This window comes from Phyllostomus discolor, chromosome X (assembly GCF_004126475.2).
Source record: "Phyllostomus discolor isolate MPI-MPIP mPhyDis1 chromosome X, mPhyDis1.pri.v3, whole genome shotgun sequence".
In the NCBI taxonomy this organism is placed as follows: Eukaryota; Metazoa; Chordata; class Mammalia; order Chiroptera; family Phyllostomidae; genus Phyllostomus; species Phyllostomus discolor.
Genome location: NC_050198.1, coordinates 53,418,483 through 53,439,418, shown reverse-complemented (window position 1 = coordinate 53,439,418; position 20,936 = coordinate 53,418,483). Strand labels below are relative to the sequence as shown.

Below are 20,936 nucleotides of genomic sequence, written 5' to 3'. Positions count from 1 at the left end.
GTGGGTCAGTCCAAAGTGCTTCACAATTTATCCATTGCCTTTTGCAAAAAAAAAAAAAAAAAAAAAATCATCTTTGAACGTAAAACTGCTCTTGAAAGGGTAAAGATTAAAATTTAGGCAGTCTTATTTGAATATGCTTTCATTATCAGCCAAATATGGTGTTCCATATCTGTTACTTGTGTGTTACAGAGAAAGAAGCCCTGGTTTGGGGAGGAGGAAAGAACGGGGACATGCATTTTGGAGTCCAGATAAGACAGATTCAAAGTAAGAGGTGATGAAACAAAGGCCTTGGGCACTTATGAGGGAAAGTACCAAGAATGGTATGAAAGGAAAAATCTCAAGACACTACAACAGACAAAATAGAATGATAGGAACACCCCAATAAGATATCCAAGGTGGCAGAGGTGTAAGTGGAAGCTACACTAACCTCCTCCAAGGACCAATCTGGAATTACAACTATATTGTATATAAATCATCTTGATTAACCAACTTAACACTAGCTGGAGAGAAGTCTTATAACTATAGATTGACAGGAGAAACCACTACACCCCAAGAGACTGGTAGGGAGTGCAGAAGAAGCACAAGAGAGCTGACAGGGCTCCTGGGGGAGGCAGCTGAAGTTCAAGAGGGAAATTTCAGCAGGTGAGGGATTCTGCATGAGAAATGTGGGATCTAAATGCCAAGCTGGGCTCCCCAGCCTATAGCACAAGGGCTGCAGAAAGGAAATCAGATAACATCCAGCTGTGAAAAGCAGCAGGGTTTCTGTCTGCCAGGTAGAGAGTTACAGAGGTGCAAAGAACCTCTTAAAGGGCCAATGCACAAAATTCCATTGGCAGCCACTTACCCTGGGCTCTGGCAGAGGGAGGGCAGGGTGGACTAGAGATACTTGAGGGGAGTCTAGGGTTGGTGGCTCTGGGGAAAGAACTGAAGGAACAGCTGCCAGGATCTCTGTGTTGAGTCATTCCCCATACTGCAGAAGCCATCTTTCTCAGGCAGACCACTCCTCTCAAAGTGGCATCAGCCTCAGAGGAAGCAACAGCTCTGCCCACAAGAATTACTCTGTCCCACCCTGTAATGCTTAAGTCTGGCTGTTGATTACAGCTTGAGGCTATATCACTGATAAGTTTAACAACTAAGGTGGAAAATACAAACAAGCAACCTAAATGGGAAGAAAAAGAAACAGACCCCAAATGAAATAACAAGATAATTATCCAGAAGAAGAACTAGATAAAATGGAGGCAAACAGTTTATCTGATAGAGAGTTTAGAGTAATAATTACAATGATACCCAACAGCATGGGAAAAAAAAACAATATAGAAACCATTAAAAAGAACCAGTCAGAAATAAAGAATGCAATATTGGAAATAAATAACACACTGGAAGGAATAAACAATAGGTTACATGAAGCAGAGGATCAAATCAGTGACTTGGAAGATAGAGTAGAAAAAACACCCAGGCAAAGCAGCAAAAAGAAAAATGAATTTTCAAAAATGAGGAGAGCATAAGAAACATTTTGGGCAATGTGAAGTGTAACAATATCAGCATCTGGTATTCTCCTTCTGGGAAACCAGAAGGAGAAGAGAGTGAGCAAAGGATCAAGAACCTATTTGAAGAAATAATGACTGAAAACTTACCTAATCTGGTGAAGGAAAAAGACACACAAATCCAGGAAGCTCAGGGAGTCTCAAACAAGCTGGAGCCAAAGAGGCCTATACAGGGACATATCATAATTAAAATCACAAGGCTTAAAGACAAGGAGAGAATCCTAAAAGCCACAAGAGAAAAGCAAGTAGTTACATACAAGGGAGCACCAATTAGACTGTCATCTGATTTCTCAACAGAAACATTTCAAGCCAAAAGAGAGTGGTATGAAATATTCAATGTGATAAAAAGCAAGGACCTACAACCAAGGCTCCTTTACACAGCAAGGCTATCATTTAAAATCAAAGGAGAAATAAGGAACTTCTCAGACAAGAAAAAGTTAAAAGAGTTTGTTAACACCAAACCAGTACTGCAACAAATGTTAAAGGGCTCTTTAAGAAGAAGAAAAAGAGAAAGGAAAAAAACAGAGGAAAATAGTCTAACAATAAAATGGCACTAAATATGTATCTATCAATAATCACCTTAAATGCAAATGGCTCAAATGCTCTAGCCAAAAAAAACAGAAGGTAGCTTAATGGATATGAAAACAAGACCTATATATATGCTGCCTCCAAGAGACCCATCTAAGATCAAAAGATACACACAGACTAAAAGTAAAGGGATAGAAAACTATTTCATACAAATGGAAAGAAAAAAACCTGGGGTAGCAGTATTTATACCTTACAAAATAGACTTTGAAACCAAGGCAATAGTAAGAGACAAAGAAGGACACAACATAATGATAAAGGAAACAATCCAACCAGGCAATATAACCCTAGTAAACATTTATGCACCCAACATAGGAGCACCTAACTATGTGAAGCAAATCCTGATAGATGTGAAGGGAGAAATAGGAAGAAGTACAGTCATAGCGGGGGACTTTAATATCCCATTAACTTTAATAGATAGATCATACAGGCAGAAAATCAACAAGGAGACAGCAGCCTTAAATTCACACTAGATCAAATGGACTTAATTGATATCTTCAGAGTATTTCACCCCAAAGCTACAGAATATACATATTTTTCAAGTGCTCATGGAACATTTTTGAAGATAGACCACATGTTAGGACATAAAACAAGTCTCGATAAATTTAAGAAGATTGAAATCATATCAAGCACCTTCTGTGACCACAATGCTATGAAACTAGAAATCAATCACAAGAAGAACACTGAAAAACATACAAAGACATGGAAGCTAAATAACATGCTATTAAACAATGAATGGGTCAACATTGAGATCAAGAAAGAAATCAAAAGATACCTTGAAACAAATGAAAATGAGGATGCAACAATCCAAAATCTGTGGGACACTGGGAAAGCAATCCTAAGAAGGAAATTCATAGCATTACAAGCCTATCTCAAACAAAACAAAACAAAACAAGAAAAATCTCAAATGAACAATCTAACTTCACACTTAAAGAAACTTAAAAAGGAACAACAAAGCCCAATGTGAATAGAAGGAAGGAAATAATTAAGATCAAAGCAGAAATAAGTGAAATAGAGCCTTTAAAAATGATACAAAAGATTAATGAATCCAAGAGCTGGTCTTTGGAAAGTAAACATGATTGACAAACCTTTAACCAGACTCATCAAGAAAAAAATGGAAAAGACCCAAATAAATAAAATCAGAAATGAAAGAAGAGAAATAACAATTGACACCAAAGAAATACAAAAGATTATAAAAATATTATGAACAACTATATGCCAACAAACTGGACAACCTGGACAAAATGGAAAAATTCCTAGAAACATACAATCTTCCACAACTAAATCAGGAAAATCAGAGAATCTGAATAGACAGATTACACCTAGTAAAATTGAAGCAGTAATCAAAGAACTCCCAGCAAACAAAAGCCCTGGACCAGATGGCTTCACAGGTAAATATCACCAAACATTTGGAGGAGAACTAACACCCCTTCTTCTCAAACTATTTTATAAAATTCAAGAGGAGGGAAGGTTCTTTTTACAAGGCCGGCATTATCCTAATTCCAAAACCAGATAAAGACACTACAAAGAAAGAAAATTACAGGCCAATATCCTTGAAGAATATAGATGCTAAAACCCTCAACAAAATATTAGCAAACTGAATACAGCAATGCATTAAATAGAAACTACACCATGATGACTGGAATTTATTCCAGGAATGCAAAGTTGGTACAACATTCACAAATCAATAAATGTGATTCACCAAATAAACAAAATATAGGATAAAAACCACATGATCATATCAACAGATTTAGAAAAAGCATTTGATAAAATCCAGCACTTGTTCATGATAAAAAAACTCTCAACAAAGTGGGATTAAAGGGAACATACCTATACATAATAAAGGCCATATATGACAAACCCAGTGCCCTCATCATGCTCAATGTGCAAAAACTACAAGCATTCCCCTTAACATTGGAAATAAGACAGAGATATCACTTTCACCTCTTATAGTACTGGAACTCCTAGCCACAGCAATCAGACAAGAAGAAGAAATAAAAGCCATCCAAGTTGGTAAGGAAGAAGTAAAAGTGTCTTTATTTGCAGATGACATGATACTGTAAATAGAGAACCCTGAATATTCCACCAAAACACTTGTAGAACTGATAAATGAATTCAGCAAAGTATCAGGATACAAAATTAATATCTAGAAATCAGTTGCATTTTTATATGCCAAATATGAACTGACAGAAAGGGAAATTAAGAAAATAAGCCCATTCACAATTGCTATAAAAATAATAAAATACCTAGGAATAAACCTAACCAGGGATGTAAAAGACCTGTACTCCAAAAATTATAAGACACTGAAGAAATAAATTGGAGAAGATACAAATAAGTGGAAGCATATACCATGTTCATGGATAGGAAGAATTAACATCATTAAAATGTCCATACTAACCAAAGCAATCTATATACTCAATGCAATTTTTATCAAGGTTCCAATGGCATATTTCACAGGACTAGAACAAATATTTCAAAAATTTATATGGAACCACAAAAGGTCCCACATAGCAACAGCAATCCTGAGGAAGAAGAACAAAGTTGGAGGATTCATGCTACCTAATGTCAAACTATACTATAAAGTCATAGTAATCAAAACAGCATGGTACGTGCATAAAAACAGACACATAGATCAATGGAACTGAATAGACAAATCCATACCTATATAGTCAGTTAATAATTGACAGAGGAAGCAAGCACATGTAATGGGCTAAAGATAGACTATTCAATAAGTGGTGTTGGGAAAATTGGACAGATACATGCAGAAAAATGAAACTAGACCACCTTCTTACACCAACACAAGAATAAATTCAAAATGGATCAAAGACTTAAATGTTAGACCCAAAACCATAAAAATCCTAGAAGAAAACATAGGCAACAAAATCTGAGACATTGTCTGCATAAATTTTTTATTGGATATGTCTCCCCAGGCAAGGGAAACAAAAGGAAAAATAAACAAATGAGACTACAAAAAAGTTTTTACACAGCAAAGGAAATCATCAACAAAATAAAAAGACAACCCACAGAATGGGAGAACATATTTACCAGTACATCTGATAAGGGGTTAATATCCAAAATTTATAAAGAACTTACAAAACTCAACACCAAAACACACACACACACACACACACACACAAACAGTTAAAAATGGGCGAAGGACCTAAATAGGCACTCCTCCAAAGAGGACATACAGATGACCAATAGACATATGAAAACATGCTCAACATCACTAATCATCAGAGAAATGCAAATTAAAAACACAGTGAGTCCTGGCTGGTGTGGCTCAGTGGACTGAGTAAATGAAAGCACCAGCTTTGTGCCATTTTACACACATGTGTCCATGAATACACACACACACACAACTCTCTATTCCATGTCTCTGCTTCCAATACCGAATCATGATGAGCTTAAATAGTTTATATACAACTGAACATCCAACTTCTAAAATCTAGTATAGCCCTGGCTGGTGTGGCTCAGTGGACTGAGTGCCAGCCTGTGAACCAAAGGATTGCCGGTTTGATTCCCAGTCAGGGCACATGCCTGGGTTGTGGGCCAGGTCCCCAGTAGGGGGTGCATGAAAAGCAACCACACATTGATGGTTCTCTCCTCTTTCTCCCTCCTTTCCCCTCTTTAAAAACAAATAAAATCTAAAAAAAGAAACAGAATGAGATATCTTCTCACTTCTCTCAGAACAGCTATCATCAATAAATCAACAATAAACAAGTGCTTGTCAGGATGTGGAGAAACGGGAACCCTTTTGCACTCTTGGTGGGAATTCAGACTAGTGCAGACACTGTGGAAAGCAGTATGGAGATATCTTAAAAAAGTAAAATTGGATCTGCCTTTTGAACCAGTGACCCCACTTGTGGGAATATATCTGAAGGAACCCAAAACACTAATTTGAAAGAACATAAGCACCTCTACGTTCATTGTGGTGTTATTTACAGTCACCAAGATATGGAAGCAGCCCACATGTCCACAGTAGATCAGTGGATAAAACAACTATTGGACATTTATACAACAGAATATTACTCAGCCATAAATAAGAAGAATTTTTTTCCCTTTGTGACAGTATGGATGGACCTAGACTACATTATGCTAAGTGAAATAAACCAGTCAGACAAAGACCAATACCATTTGATTTCACTCATATGTGGAATCTAATGAGCAAACTGACCTAACAAGGAAAACGGGGACAGACTCATAGATGAAGAGTAGGATGACAGCTATTGGGGGGCGGGGAGAGGTGGAGGGATTAAGCAAAATGGAGAAAGGACTCATGGGCATGGACAAGTGTGGTGAATGGTGGGGGTATGGAGTATAAGGAAACTAAATGGTAATGGGAAAAATACAGTCAAGATTAAATCAAGAAAATAAAATAATAAAAGGTATAGATCTAAAAAAAACAAAATTGAACATAAATAACAAATATACTAAACATATTTTTTTAAAAAAGAACACCCCTCTTTGGCTCATCTGAAACCGCTGGGGTCCTAAGTGCATAGAGGGTATGTGGATAGAATTGGTCTTGATGCTAATCTTCCCCACACAGGTGGTGAGAACAGGCACTGGCATCCATGAGCATTTTAACTTCAGAGTTCTTTGTACCTTTATTCGGTTAATAAAATAGGCTCTATTGAAGAAATAGTCTTGGGGCCTAGTGTGAGTAGAAAAGGGAAACCCATGAAGAACTGGGGAGTAATGTGCTACCCTAGGGCATGAGGGTAGGAAATGTTTTAGAAATTGTAGTATCTTTCTCTGAGCCATGTTTTTAAACCTCAGCCAGAAGAAAGCATTCACTGTGAATTCCCTCCACTGGGCAAATCTGATGGAGAGCTTTCTGAATGCTTTGGCTGTCTTGTCCTGTGGTCAGGATGACCCCTACAGGTAAGTGATGGCTCTGAAGAGAATTTGCAACTTGATTGGCTATATGCACCCAAATGTCTTCATTTGAGGAAGTTACTCCAGCATGAGTCCACAGGAAATATTCCATCACAGTTAACAGCACCTGGATGGGAGTGTCTGAGAAAAGGTTGGGTAGCTATTTTTATTGTCTAATTCATAATTAATACAAACCCGAGAGAAAATCCCTTTGTCCCAGATGTTTCTAAGGAGTGCAGCTGCCTCTGAGTAGCCAGGGTTGGCAGGACTAATAAATAAATCCTGAGGCCATTTGGTGGTGAGATATGGAACCGGAGAGGGCCCTGGAAGTCTGGCAGTCTTTTTTTAAATTTTTAATTTTTTATTGTTCAAGTTGAGAATCACACATTCAAAAGAGTAACTCAGATCAAATGATGGTTCTCTGATGATCTGTTCAGTGGCTAATCAAGCAGCAACCTCAGGCAGGGACTTTGAGAACAACTGATCACAAGCCCAAGGGCCCACTACACCTATCTTGTAGGGGGGTGCCCACACTTACTGTGGGAGGGTTGTGAGGGCCAGGATGTACAAGCACCACAGGAGCTTGAATGATGCAAGGTCATAGTGTCCTCACTGTCTTCTGTAGCCTTAAACCAGAGCATAAGTTGAGAGAAAGGCCAGGGTCTTGAGATCATAGCCCTCCTGTTTGCAGCAAGCTAACAAAGAGGTACTAGAAGCTTAGTGTGCTTTCCTGAGATGAACAGTGGTGTTTCCAAATGTCAATTAGAGAGAAAGATGTGTTACTCACATTATTCCTGAAGCTTCTGGAAATATTGGTTATGAAAGAATGGCAAAGGAATAGCTGTCTCCAAACTGGAAGTTTCTTCCCCCTCCCCTGACTGAAACTCTTCCTTTTCTTATTCTTCTTGTATTCCTAATGTTAGTAGATGGCACTTCCATCCACAGTTGACCCATTTCAATTGCTCCAGTCAGAAACCTGGTAGCCATCTGAGACTGTTCCTTCTTCTCTGTCCCCACATTCAATCCATCACCAAGTCCTGTTGATTTAACTTCAGTAATAACTGCCCACCCCATGTGTTGTGAGAATTACAAGGGTTAACATGCAGCAAGCACCTGTAACAGGGTCTGGAATGTTGTTAGCATTGTATTAGTGATATTATCATTATTATAGTTTTAAATGTATCTACCTTTCTCCACCATACTGCCCTCTTGGAGAGAGACAAAGATGTAAACAGATAATAGCAATGCAGGGTAAAAAGTGCTATTATTGAAGTAGCCCAGACAGAGGATGATAAAGGTCACCCAAACCCAGATTTCAGGGTAGGGGAAGAGAGAGGAGAATGGACATCTCTGTAGTTGAAAGAAAAGTCCAGGACAATGGGGTTGTTGTGGAGGGGGGTTGCTGCTAAGAGCCTTCTAGGCAGAAGGAACAGTACGAAGTAAGATATAGAGGGGTTTTTATAAAGAATATGTTAGATTCTCAGAATTACAAGCCATTTTTTTCTGCTTGGGTCTATATTATTAGCCAAGGTAGGGGCCAGATCACCAAGAGTCATATATACCATTCATAGGTTTTTAGATTTAATCCTGTAGACAATGGATTTAAGCAAAGAAATGGATTTAAGCAGAGAAATAGTGTCACATTTCTAGTTTTAAGAGATCACTCAAGTAGCACTGTGGAGAATGGGTTGGAAGAGGGCAAGACTGGAAGCCAGGAGACCAGTTTAGAGGCTGTTGTAGTAATCCATATGAGAAACAATGACGGACCAAGAGGTAGGGAAGATGTGGGAAAATGGAAATGAATTTCACTAAGATTAAAAATGCCAAAGAGTTTAAGAAAGTAGAACCAGTTAACAACTTGGCTACTGACAAGATGTAGGAGTTAAGGGGTAAAAAGAACTCCAAGATGATTTTGAGCTTTTCAGACCTAGGAACTGGTTGAAAAATGATACAAGTCTCTGAGATATAGAACACTAGAGAAAAGGGTAGGATATATAATTCATTCTATTAGACATGTTGAACTGGTGATGCTAGAAGAATGTACAAGTGACAATATCCAGTAGACCATTTGGCATACTGCATTTCATAATAGAAAGCTGAGCTACAGATATAAATTTGAGTATAATCAACTGATAGAGGCTAATTGACAATAGGACAGTGCATAAGATCAACAGAAGAGAGTTGTAGAATATAGAAAGAAACCAGAGGACAAAACCCCGAGGACCCACAACACTTAAAGGTCAGGCAGAGAAAAAGGAAGTCATAATGAAAATTTACATGAAAAGTCCAGAGAAACAGCAAAATCCAGGAGACTGTGGTATGTTATAATCCAAGAAAGATAAAACTTTGAGGATGAAAAGTGTCTATCACATCTTACACTCTGCTGAGTATCCAAGTAAAAATAGCGTCTGTCCATTGGATTTGGATGCAGAGAATAAGTCTGCAAGTTGAGAGGCCACAATGAACAGGAATAAATGAAGCAGAGTCAGCAAATGTAGAAGATTCTTTCAAGATTATTCAGGGAAAGCCTTTCTCCATTTTGCCCTTGCCTTTCTGTATACCTCCACCTCCCATTGTTCTCACCTGGTGCTACAGTAAATTTCTTACAGTTGTACAGAAATATATCACATAGTATGTTAAGCATAGGACTTGAAAAGTGTCATTTCTTCTGCCTTGAATGCCTTCCTCCCATACTCCACTTCTGAATTCTTCTGATGAACTCCACCTTCAAGAACCAATTAAAGTGATCCCTACTCTGCAGCCTTAGTTAACACCTCCAGGTTGAATTCATTGTTTTTCCATCTGTGCCTCATACTTATACCCATCAGGGAAGAGTCGCTCTGATTTATACACTATCCCTATTTCTGTTGTATATTGTGACAAGAATACTGATATTCTTGATATCTCTGTTTTTATAGGACCTCATACTTTCAACCACAAGGAGCGGGCAACACTGAGGGCAACTCTCTGTGTAGAACACAGCCCATTGGATTGGAAATTCTTAGAGGTCCTATTCACAGCCCTAATGGCTAGCAAAGTTCCAAAAATAGAGTAGTTACATGTTTATGAAATGAATTAATAAACATTAAAGTTGATCTAAGGTCAAAAATAACCACATGACATAATAAGACAAATTGCTTGGGGGAGATGGTAATGAGGAAAATCCTTAATAAATTTTTATCATTTTTTAAATCCTCAGCCAAGAACATGCTTATTGATTTTAGAGAGGGGGCAAGAGAGGAAGAGAGAGAGATGGTGGGAATCATCAATATGAGAGAGAAATATTGATCGGTTGCAGTTTATACAACTGGGTGACAAACCTGCAACCTAGGTATATGCCCTGACCAGGAATAAAACCAGTGACCTTTGGGTTCATGGGATGATACTCCAACCAACTGAGCCACACCAACCATGGCCTTACTAAAATTTCAGTTTTGACTAAAGATAAAATAATGGCATGGCTCTGTGCAGGGCTGATAATCAGTACTGGTGTGTACTGGTCAAGCCCAGCCTGGTTGTTTATTGCCAGAAACAACCTGACTACACCAGACCTGTTAGTTATTATCTTGACTCTCACCATTAATTTTATGAGAAAGCCTGACTTCTCAAGAGACCAGTCAAGGTCATACCTGCTGAACTTAAATACCTGCCACAATAGAATGCCCCATTTATAAACAAGTGAAAGCTGGCTAAAGGCAGGATCAAGAAAGAATTGGACAGGAAATGTTTCACAAAATAGCATGAGTCAGAGGCTGAGGAGTACATAGGATAGAGAGGGAAAACTTCCAACTTTGCTTGGGAGTGGAGGTCAAAAAGTGGTTCTGAACTGCCTACATACTTACAAAGGAGCTCAAATTTATTCCTAGACTTTCAAAAGTAATCCAGTCCAACTTCTCTTCCACCAAATAGATTTGTTCCATGTGGTATTTTGAAGGCATAAGGTTAAGATTCACCATGGATGGGGTGCAAGTTGTTAACTCAGCCTTCATAGAACCCCAGCCCAGCACTGCAATCTGAGCTCTAGTCAATAGACATATTCTTCCCATCCCACAATCTTTTACCTGTCATGGCAAATTCTGGGAACCAAGGCACTCAAGGAATAGGTACTCCTTTTCTGGAGTAGCATGGAAGGTGTCCTTATTTTTGGTCTGGATTGTAACAAGGATATTGGACTGTTTGAAACCTCTGTCCTTATAGGACCTCACTCAACAATTTGGAGTGGGAAACAGTGAAGGGAAATACATATGAAGAATAGAGCTCTATTCACAGCAATCTGCTACATCTTGTCCCTTAAACACACCTAGTTAGATGGGTTCTCTCCCAGAAGTGCTACATTTAAGCCAGAAATTAGCACTCAGATAACAAAGGCTAAGATAATTACTGAGTTCTTGCTATGTATCAAAGACTAGGCAAAACTCTTTTCATGTGTTATGTTATTTTAAAAACTTGATTTAAAAAACCTAAGCACACAATGACCTGGAAATTGTAGTACCACCCTCATTCCTTTCAGTTCAGGCCTCCGGAGAGTTGACTATGGTGCAGGGGCCTGAAGGGAATGTGGATGGTAGCAAGTGAAAACTGAGTAAAAATGAACTAAAGAGATGCCTGAAAACTAAAAAGAAAATAGCAGAGGAGGCCAAGCAGAAGGAGCTCAGTGAGAAACAACTAAGCCAAGCCAATGCTGCTGCCACCAACCACACCACTGAGAGTGATGTCGGTGCCAAGGAGGAGGTCCTGGACCCAAGCCAACACAACAAGATCCTCAGCCAAGCAATCCACCAACTAAAGATCAATGGGGAAGACCCATACCCACACAAGTTCCATGTAGACATCTTGCTGACTCACTTCATCCAAGAATACAGTCACCTGCAGCCTGGGGACCACCTAAATGGCATTACCTTAAAGATGGAAGATAGGGTCCATGCCAAAAGAGCATCTGAAGGAAGGTTCATCTTCTCTGACCTTCGAGGAGAGGGGGTCAAGTTGCAAGTCATGGCCAATTCAAGGCATTATAAATCAGAAGAAAAATTTACTTGTATCAATAACAAACTGCATCAGGGAGACATAATTGGAATTCAGGGGAATCCTGGGAAAAGTAGGAAGGGTGAACTGAGCATCATTCCCTATGAGATCATGCTGCTGTCTGCTTGCTTGCATATGTTACCTCATCTTTGCTTTGGCCTCAAAGAAAAGGAAATTCGGTATTAGCAGAGATACTTGAACTTGATCCTGAATGACTTTGTAAGGCACAAATTTATCATCTGCTCTAAGATCATCATATATAAAAAAAGTTTCTTGGATGAACTGGAATTCCGAGAGATTGAAACTCCCATGAACATCCTCCCAGAGGGAGCTGTGGCCACACCTTTTATCACTTACCACAATGAACTAAACATGAATTTATTTATGAGAATTGCTCTAGAACTCTACCATATGATGCTGGTGGTTGGTGGCATTGACCAGGTTTATGAAATTGGACGCTAATTCCAGAATGAAGGGATTGATATAAATCACAATCCTGAGTTCACCACCTGTGAGTTCTACATGGCCTAAACACACTATCACAATCTCATGGAAATCACAGAAAAGATTATTTCAAGTAAGGTAAAGCACATTACAGGTGGTTACAAGGTCACCTACCACACAGGTAGCCAAGACGGCCAAGCCTACGAGGCTGATTTCACCACAACCTTTTGGAAAATCAGCATGGTAGAAGAACTTGAGAAATCCCTGGGGGTGAAGCTGCCAGAAACCAACCACTTCCAAACTGAAGAAACTCTCAAAATTCTTGTTGATACCTGTGTAGGAAAAGCTGTTGAATGCCCTCCACCTGGGACCAGAGCGAAGCTTTTGGATATGCTTGCTGGGGAGTTCCTGGAAGTGATACATCAATCCTATGTTCAACTGTGATCACCTGAAGATAATGAGCCCTTTGGCCAAATGAAACTGCTCTACAGAGGATCTGACTCAGCCTTTCAGCTTCTGGTCAAGAAGAAGGAAATGCCACTTCTGGCCAAGATGGAGGCATAGTTAGACAAACTGTGCCTCCTCACACAACCAAGACAGGGACAAAAACAATTTAGAAACAGAATAACAACCAGAACTGACAGGAAATTGAACTGTATGGAAGTCGGACAACCAAGAAGTTAAAATAGACCAGTTCAGCTAGACTGGTAGGAGGGGTGGAGTCGAACAGCCAGGCGCAGGTCATGGCATGGAGAGCAGAGAGCATTGGCACTGGGTATGTAAGGCATCCGGGGCTCACAAGACCGCAGCGGGTGGACCCTGAGCGTGCAAGTGGCACCTGGCACACCCAGCAAGGCGGGGATTGTGAAGCAAGGCACTGTGCACAACCCAGGATCACAGTGCTGGGAAATAGAGCCGCGGGACACTGATTGAAAACACCTGTGGGGATTGAGGCACGGGAAGACTCACAGCATCACAGGAGAGGTCCTTAGAAAGTCCCACCTGGTGCAAAAGCCCGCCCACATGGGAATTGGCACCAGAGGGGCAAGTTTGCTCAGAAGAAGCGGAGAAAGGAACTGATATCTGACAGACAGCTGAGCAACCTCCTTTGTTCCCTCTCAGATCCCGCCCCCACATACAACGTCACAACCCAGCGACTGCATTGCCCTGCCCCGGTGAACTTCTAAGGCTCTGACCCTCATATGTAATGGTGGTGACCAGACCAAGGGAAAAAAAAAAAAAAGGATGGCTCAAACAGAATTGAAAGCCCCAGATCCAGTACTTTTAAGCGACTGAGAGATAGCCAGCCTATCAGAGGCACAGTTCAAAGCAATGGTGATAAGGATGCTCACAGAATTGGTTGATTTTGGTCACAAATTAGATGAACAAATGAAGGCTATGATAACTGAAATGAAGGAAAATGTGCAGGGAACCAATAGTGATGGGAAGGAAACTGGGACTCAAAACAATAGAGTGGAGCAGAAGGAAGAAAGAAACAAGCAAACAGAAAAGAATGGAGAAATAAGAATTTTAAAAAATGAGGAGATGCTTAGGAATCTCCAGGACATCTTTAAACATTCCAACATCCGAATTACAGGGGTAGCAGAAGGAGAAGAGGAAAAACAAGAAATTGAAAACTTATTAAAACAAATATTAAAGGAGAACTTCCCCATTCTGGGAAAGGAAATAGACTTCCAGGAAGTCCAGGAAGCTCAGGGAGTCCCAAAGAAGTTGGACCCAAGAAGGAACACACCAAGGCACACAATAATTACATTAGCCAAGGTAAAAATGAAGGAGAGAATCCTAGAATCCACAAAAGATAAGGAGATAGTAACCTACAAAGGAGTTCCCATCAGACTGTCAGCTGATTTCTCAAGAGACCTTATACGCAAGAAGGGTCTGGAAAGAAGTATTCCAAGTCATGAAAGGGAAGGACCTACATCCCAGATTGCAGGACCTCTATCCAGCAAAATTTTATTTAGAATGAAAGGGAAGATAAAGTGCTTCTCAGATAAGGTCAAGTTAAAGGAATTCTGAATGGATAAGAAAGCATGACCCACACATATGCTGCCTAGAGGAGACCCACCGCAGGATAAAAGACCTACACAGGCAGAAAGTGAAAGGCTGGAAACAGATTTTCCAAGCAAATGGACAGGAAAAAAAAAAGCTAGGGTAGCAATACTCATATCACACAAAATAGACTAACGAAAAAGGGCCATAAAAAAAGACACCCAGAAGGTCACTTCATAATACTCAAGGGAAGAATCCACCAAGAAGACATAAACATTGTAAACATATACGCACCCAACACAGCAGCACCCAAATACATAGAAAAAATCTTAGAGGAATTCAAGAAAGATGTTGACAGCAACACAATTATACTGTGGGATTTTAACACCCCACTGTCAAATATGGACAGATCTTCCAAACAAAATATCAACAAAGATACTGTGGCACTGAATAATACCCTGGATGAAATGGACTTTACTGATATATATAGAGAGTATGTATGCTAATCCTAAAGAAGCTAAATACACATTCTTTTCAAATGTACACGGAACGTTTTCAAACATAGACCACATAATAGGACACAAAACGAGCCTCAACAATTTCAAGAAAATTGAAATCATACCAAGCATTTTCTTGGATCACAAGGGACTGAAGCTAGAAACAAACCCCAAGGGAAAAACCCAAAACACTCAAAATCATGAAGATTAAATAGCATGCTATTAAACAATGAATGGGTCAAGAATGAAATTAGGGAAGAAATCAAAAAGTTTCTGGAAACAAATGAAAATGAACTCACAACAACCCAAAACTTATGGGACACAGAAAAGGCAGTTCTGAGAGGGAAGTTCATAGCAATACAGGCCTACCTAAAAAAGATAGAAACATTGCAAACAAACAACCTAACCCTACGTCTACAAGAACTCAAGGAACAACAACAAAGACAGCCCAGAGCAAGAAGAAGGAAGGAAATAACCAAGATCAGAGCAGAATTACATGACATAAAGACTAAAAGCACAATTCTAAGGATCAATGAATCCAGGAGCTGGTTGTTTGAAAAGATAAACAAAATTGACAGGCCTTTAAGCAGACTCATCAAGAAAAAGAGAGACAGCACCCAAATAAACACAATCAGAAATGAAAGAAGAGAGACTAGAACTCACACCACAGAAGTACAAAGGATTGTAAGAAATTACTATGAAGAACTGTATGCCAAGAAATTTGAAAACCTAGGTGAAATGGACAAATTTCTAGAAAGATATAATCTTCCAAAACGCAATGAAAAAGAAGCAGAAAGCCTGAACAGACCAATAACAGCCAATGAAATTGAAGCAGTAATCAAAAAACTCCCAACACACAAAAGCTCTGGACCAGATGGTTTCACAGGAGAATTCTACAAAGCATTTCAGGAAGAGCTAACCCCTATCCTTCACAGACTACTCCAAAAAATCCAGAATGATGGAAGACTCCCAAACTCTTTTTATGAGGTCAGCATCATCCTAATCCCAAAACCAGACAAAGACACAACAAAGAAAGAAAACTTCAGGCCAATATCGCTGATGAACCTAGATGCTAAAATCCTCAATGAAATATTGGCAAACCGCATCCAACAATACATTAAAAAGATCATACACCATGATCAAGTGAGATTCATCCCAGGGATGCAAGGATGGTACAATATTTGCAAATCAATAAATGTAATACACCACATAAACAAAATCAAAGACAAAAATCACATGATCATATCAATAGATGCAGAAAAAGCATTTGATAAAGAACAGCACCCATTATGATAAAAAAAAAAAAACACTCAGCAAAGTGGGAATAGAGGGAGCATTCCTGAGCACAATAAAGGCCATATATGTGAGATCTATAGACAACACCATATTCAATGGACAAAAACTAATATTTTTTCCACTAAGATCAGAAACAAGACAAGGTTGTCCACTTTCACCACTTCTATTCAATATAGTATTGGAAGTTTTAGCCACAGCAATTAGACAGGAAAAGGAAATAGAAGGCATCCAAATCAGAAAGGAGGAAACAAACTGTCATTGTTTGCAGATGACATGATAGTGTACATAGAAAATCCTAAAGACTCAGCCTAAAAACCACTTGACCTAATAAATGAATTTGGAAAAACAGCAGGATACAAAGTCAATATCCAGAAATCAAAGGCATTTCTGTACACCAACAGTGAATAAGCAGAAGCAGAATTTTTTTAAAAATCCATTCAATATAGCAAAAAGAAAAATAAAATATCTAGTAATAGACCTAACCAAAGAGGAAAAAGACCTGTATTCAGAAAACTACATAATACTGAAGAAAGGAATCAAGGAAGACACAAAGAAATGGAAATATATACTATGTTCATGGATTGGAAGAATTAACATCATCAAAATGTCCACACTACCCAAAGCAATTTACACATTCAATGCAATACCTATTAAAGTACCCAATGGCATATTTCACAGACAGAACAAACACTTCAAAAATTTATATGGACCCATAAATGACCCCAAATAGCTGCTGCAATTTTGAGAAAGAAGAGCAAAGTAGGAGGGATCACAATACCTGATACTAAACTGTATTAAAAGGACACTGTAATCAAAACAGTCTGGTACTGGAATAAAAATAGACACATAGACCAATTGAACAGAACAGAGAGCCCAGAAATAAACCCAAGTCTCTATGGTCAATTAATATTTGACAAAGGGGACAGCAGCATAAAATGAAGTAAAAATAGCCTCTTCAACAAATGGTGTTGGGAGAACTGGTCAGCTACGTGCAAAAAAAATGAAACTTAATCACCAACTTACACCACACACAAAAATAAATTCAAGGTGTATAAAAATTTTAAACATAAACCTTGGCACCATTAAAGTCCTAGAGGAGAACATAGGCAGGAATATCTTAGCTATTTCATGCAGCAACATTTTTACTGATATGTCCCCAGAGCAAGGGGCATAAAGGAAAGAATAAACAAATGGGACTTCATCAAAATAAAAACCTTCTGCATGGCTAAAGAAAACAGTATTAAAATAAAAAGAGAATCAACTGTATGGGAAAATATATTTGCCAATGATTCCTCAGACAAGGGTTTAATCTCCAAAATATATAAAGAACTTACACAACTCCACTCTAAGAAGACAAGCAACCCAATTAAAAATTGGGCAAGGGACTTGAACAGTCACTTCTCCAGAGAAGACATAAAGAGGATCCAGAAACACATGAAAAGATGCTCAATATTGCTAGCTATCAGAGAGATGCAAATTAAAACCACAATGAGATACCACTTCACACCAGTCAGAATGGCCACCATAAACAAAGCAACAAACAAGTGTTGGAGAGGTTGTGGAGAAAAGGGGACCCTAGTGCACTGTTGGTGGGACTGCAGACTGGTACAACCACCATGGAAAACAGGATGGAATTTTCTCAGAAAACTAAACATGGATCTGCCTTTCAACCCAGCAATTCCACTGCTAGGATTATACCCTAAGAACCCTGAAACACCAGTCCAAAAGAACCTTTGCACCCCGATATTCATAGCAGCACAATTTACAATAGCTAGGTGCTGGAAGCAACGTAGATGCCCATCAGTAAATGAGTGGATCAAAAAAAATATGGTACATTTACACAATGGAATTCTATGCAGCAGAAAGAAAGAAGGAGCTCCTACCCTTCGCAATGGCATGGATGGAGCTGGAAAGCATTATGCTAAGCGAAATAAGCCAGGCAGTGAAAGACAAATACCATATGATCTCACCTTTAACAGGAACCTAAACAACAAAACAAACAAACAAGCAAAATATAACCAAAGACACTGAAATAGAGAACAGGCTGACAGAGACCAGAGGGGAGAGGGGAGGGAATTTCAGGGGAGAAGGGGAAGGGTTTACAGGAACAAATATAAAGGACACATGGACAAAAACTGGGGTTGGAAATAGGTGGGAGGTGGGGAGGGATGGGTGGGTGGGTTGGGATGGGAGAGAGGACAGAAAACTGTACTTGAACAATGATTAAAATAAAATTAGAAAAAAAAGAGGAGGGAAATATACAATGCCTACACGGAGAGGAATGAACCATGAGGCAGTGGCAACTTTTCAAAGAACAGGCCAAGGCCAAGGCCAAGGCCAAAGCCACTGGTGATGATGAGGCTGTGCTCTTAGACAAAAAAAAAACTTTGCACTGTCCTGGATATGAGCTGCACCCCACAGATGGTTCCGGCATGAGCCTTGACCAAGTCACCATATTTCTCACAGAATCCAATAACATCAAGGAAGTGCTTCTGTTTCCTGCCATGAAACCTAAAGACAAGAAAAAAAATGTAGCAACTGCTGATACATTGGAAGGTACAACAGCTGGCACTTCTGTCCAGAAAATGATAATTGCAAGTCACATAACTCAGGCATCTTTGTACTTCTGCAAAAGATCAAGAACTGGAAGGGAATTCTCATATGTTGCTATCCATTTGACTATTGCAATTCAGTCACCAGAGAGAGAAAAGGAATTAAGGATTCCTCTTTTACTTCTTGTTACCAAATAAACCATTCACCTCTGAAAATAAAATAAAATAATATAAATAAATAAATAAATAAATAACAAGTAAAAAACTAGGCACACGCCTTTTAGGTAATTACTATTATCACCCTCATGTACAGATGAGGAAACTTGAGGCTCAGAAATGCCTGAGGGCACACTGTGGTAGAATGGGGAGTTGTACCCTAGTTGATTGGGCACTGTACTAGACAGCCTGCTGACAGCCTCTAAACTATAAGGTCACTGAGACCAACATTATTATACCTTTTATGCTACTAAGAATGAATTGGAATGATTCATTTATTGTTTAACAAAAATCTCTAAGTTCCCCATGAAAAAATTAATTAGGTAATGATGGGGACAGGTGAAGTAAACTTGGAGGAACAAATAGAGATTTAATACACAACTGAAATGAATTTGCCACTAGTATTCAAGACCAGCCTTGGGACAGCCCACTTAATGCCTCACTCAGGGTTCAGTGTTGCACAACTGGAAGGGGGGTTGTGATCACCAAATTACATTGTGTTGTAGTCTTTTAGAATGGAAGTCTTATGAGTACAACCTTCAACATGTTTGCTCTGATCCTCTGTTTCCTCGTCTGCAAAATGGAGGTAAATTTAATTTAGTGCTTTGATGTAAGAGAATAAATGACATACAATACTGACCTTTTATGCTACTAAAAGGTAGCTGTTTGGAAAGAAGACTGCATTGGGAATCAGAAGGACTGTATTCCAAATCCATTTCTGCCACTGACTCACCATGTAACACTGAAGAATTTGTTTTCCCTTTCTAAATCTCTCTTCCCCCCACCCCCGTCTGAACTAGAAAATCTGTAAGTCCCTTTCTTCTCTGAGGTCCACTTATCCTGGGACTGTGTACTTCCAGGCAGTAACTTTTCTAAACCTCCACACTACTAAACTGCTTTCTGAATTCATTCAATATTCTGTAGCCTTTGCTTTTCTAATTAGCTATTTTTTACTGGATTCCCCTAAGTGATTTGTACTTACTTCTATATTATAGATCTAGTTCCTGATAATTTAAAATATGGTCTAGAATCCTCTATCAAGTACCTACAATGTAAAGTGCTCTCCCCGCCAATGCTGGAGTTATGCTACACAGAAAATCTGGGTTCCTAAAACCATTTGCTATCTTATCATCATTATTAACAAGTACACGTTGAGGACATGGTATGTACCAAGGCTGAAACTACAAAAAGGTGGAGGAACATAGGGCCTGGCCAAAAAATCTTCCCAGGAAAAGCAACTATGTGTGTCAGTAGGAAGACAACAACAATGTCCACCAACATGGCTCATATGTAAGGCCAAACTTGTAAGTTCCATGCTTGCTTTTGCTCACTGTTGTATTTCCAGTGCCCTACACAATGTAACACATAATTGATAATCAACAAATATTTGTTCATTAAGTAGTGAAGAAGAAGCATGGAGCACAAATGAAATATTTTATATTACTGTTCTTTAAAAGGCTCTATTTTAGGCCTCAGGCAGAAAGCATGTTTAGGAAAATTATCCAGTAGGTAAAAGTGTCTTCAAATTTCTAGTCCAGCTCTTTCTGTCCTCTCTATTAATGGGAAGGAAAAAAAACTCTACAAAAAGAAGTTCTCTAAATAATCCCTACTGATATGTAAAAGATTAATATTTGGAACTTTTACTTACTCCTCAACCAATGATGTTGTACAGGGTTGAGAAGAAGTTTATGCCAAAGTAATTAATCTCTAATATTATAACTTAAATTTAAAGCATCATTGGCAGGTAAGAAAAGGAGGATGGACCAATTTTTGATTAGAAAAATTCAAGGACTTTTCATGCTCTTCAGATCAAAGTGATCAACTGTGTATGCTAGGTGTAAGGCTGGCATTCTTATATTTATAATCCAGGTCATTCCTCTTTAGCACAA

At 38.9% G+C, this 20,936-nt stretch overlaps 1 protein-coding gene and 1 pseudogene across 1 annotated transcript in view; one reads left to right on the top strand and one right to left on the bottom strand.

Moving 5' to 3' along the window:
- Positions 1-7,833, bottom strand: part of GUCY2F (guanylate cyclase 2F, retinal) — a 133,226-nt gene extending 125,393 nt beyond the window's left edge. Inside the window, 5 exon segments of the mRNA XM_028523405.2 lie at positions 6,930-7,139; positions 7,142-7,289; positions 7,291-7,380; positions 7,383-7,630; positions 7,633-7,833. Of these exon segments, the coding sequence (XP_028379206.2) occupies positions 6,930-7,139; positions 7,142-7,289; positions 7,291-7,380; positions 7,383-7,630; positions 7,633-7,684 (748 nt within the window). The 5' untranslated portion in view covers positions 7,685-7,833.
- A 3,717-nt stretch (positions 7,834-11,550) lies between these two features.
- On the top strand, positions 11,551-19,042 carry LOC114505550 (annotated as a pseudogene).
- The last annotated feature ends 1,894 nt before the right edge of the window (positions 19,043-20,936 follow it).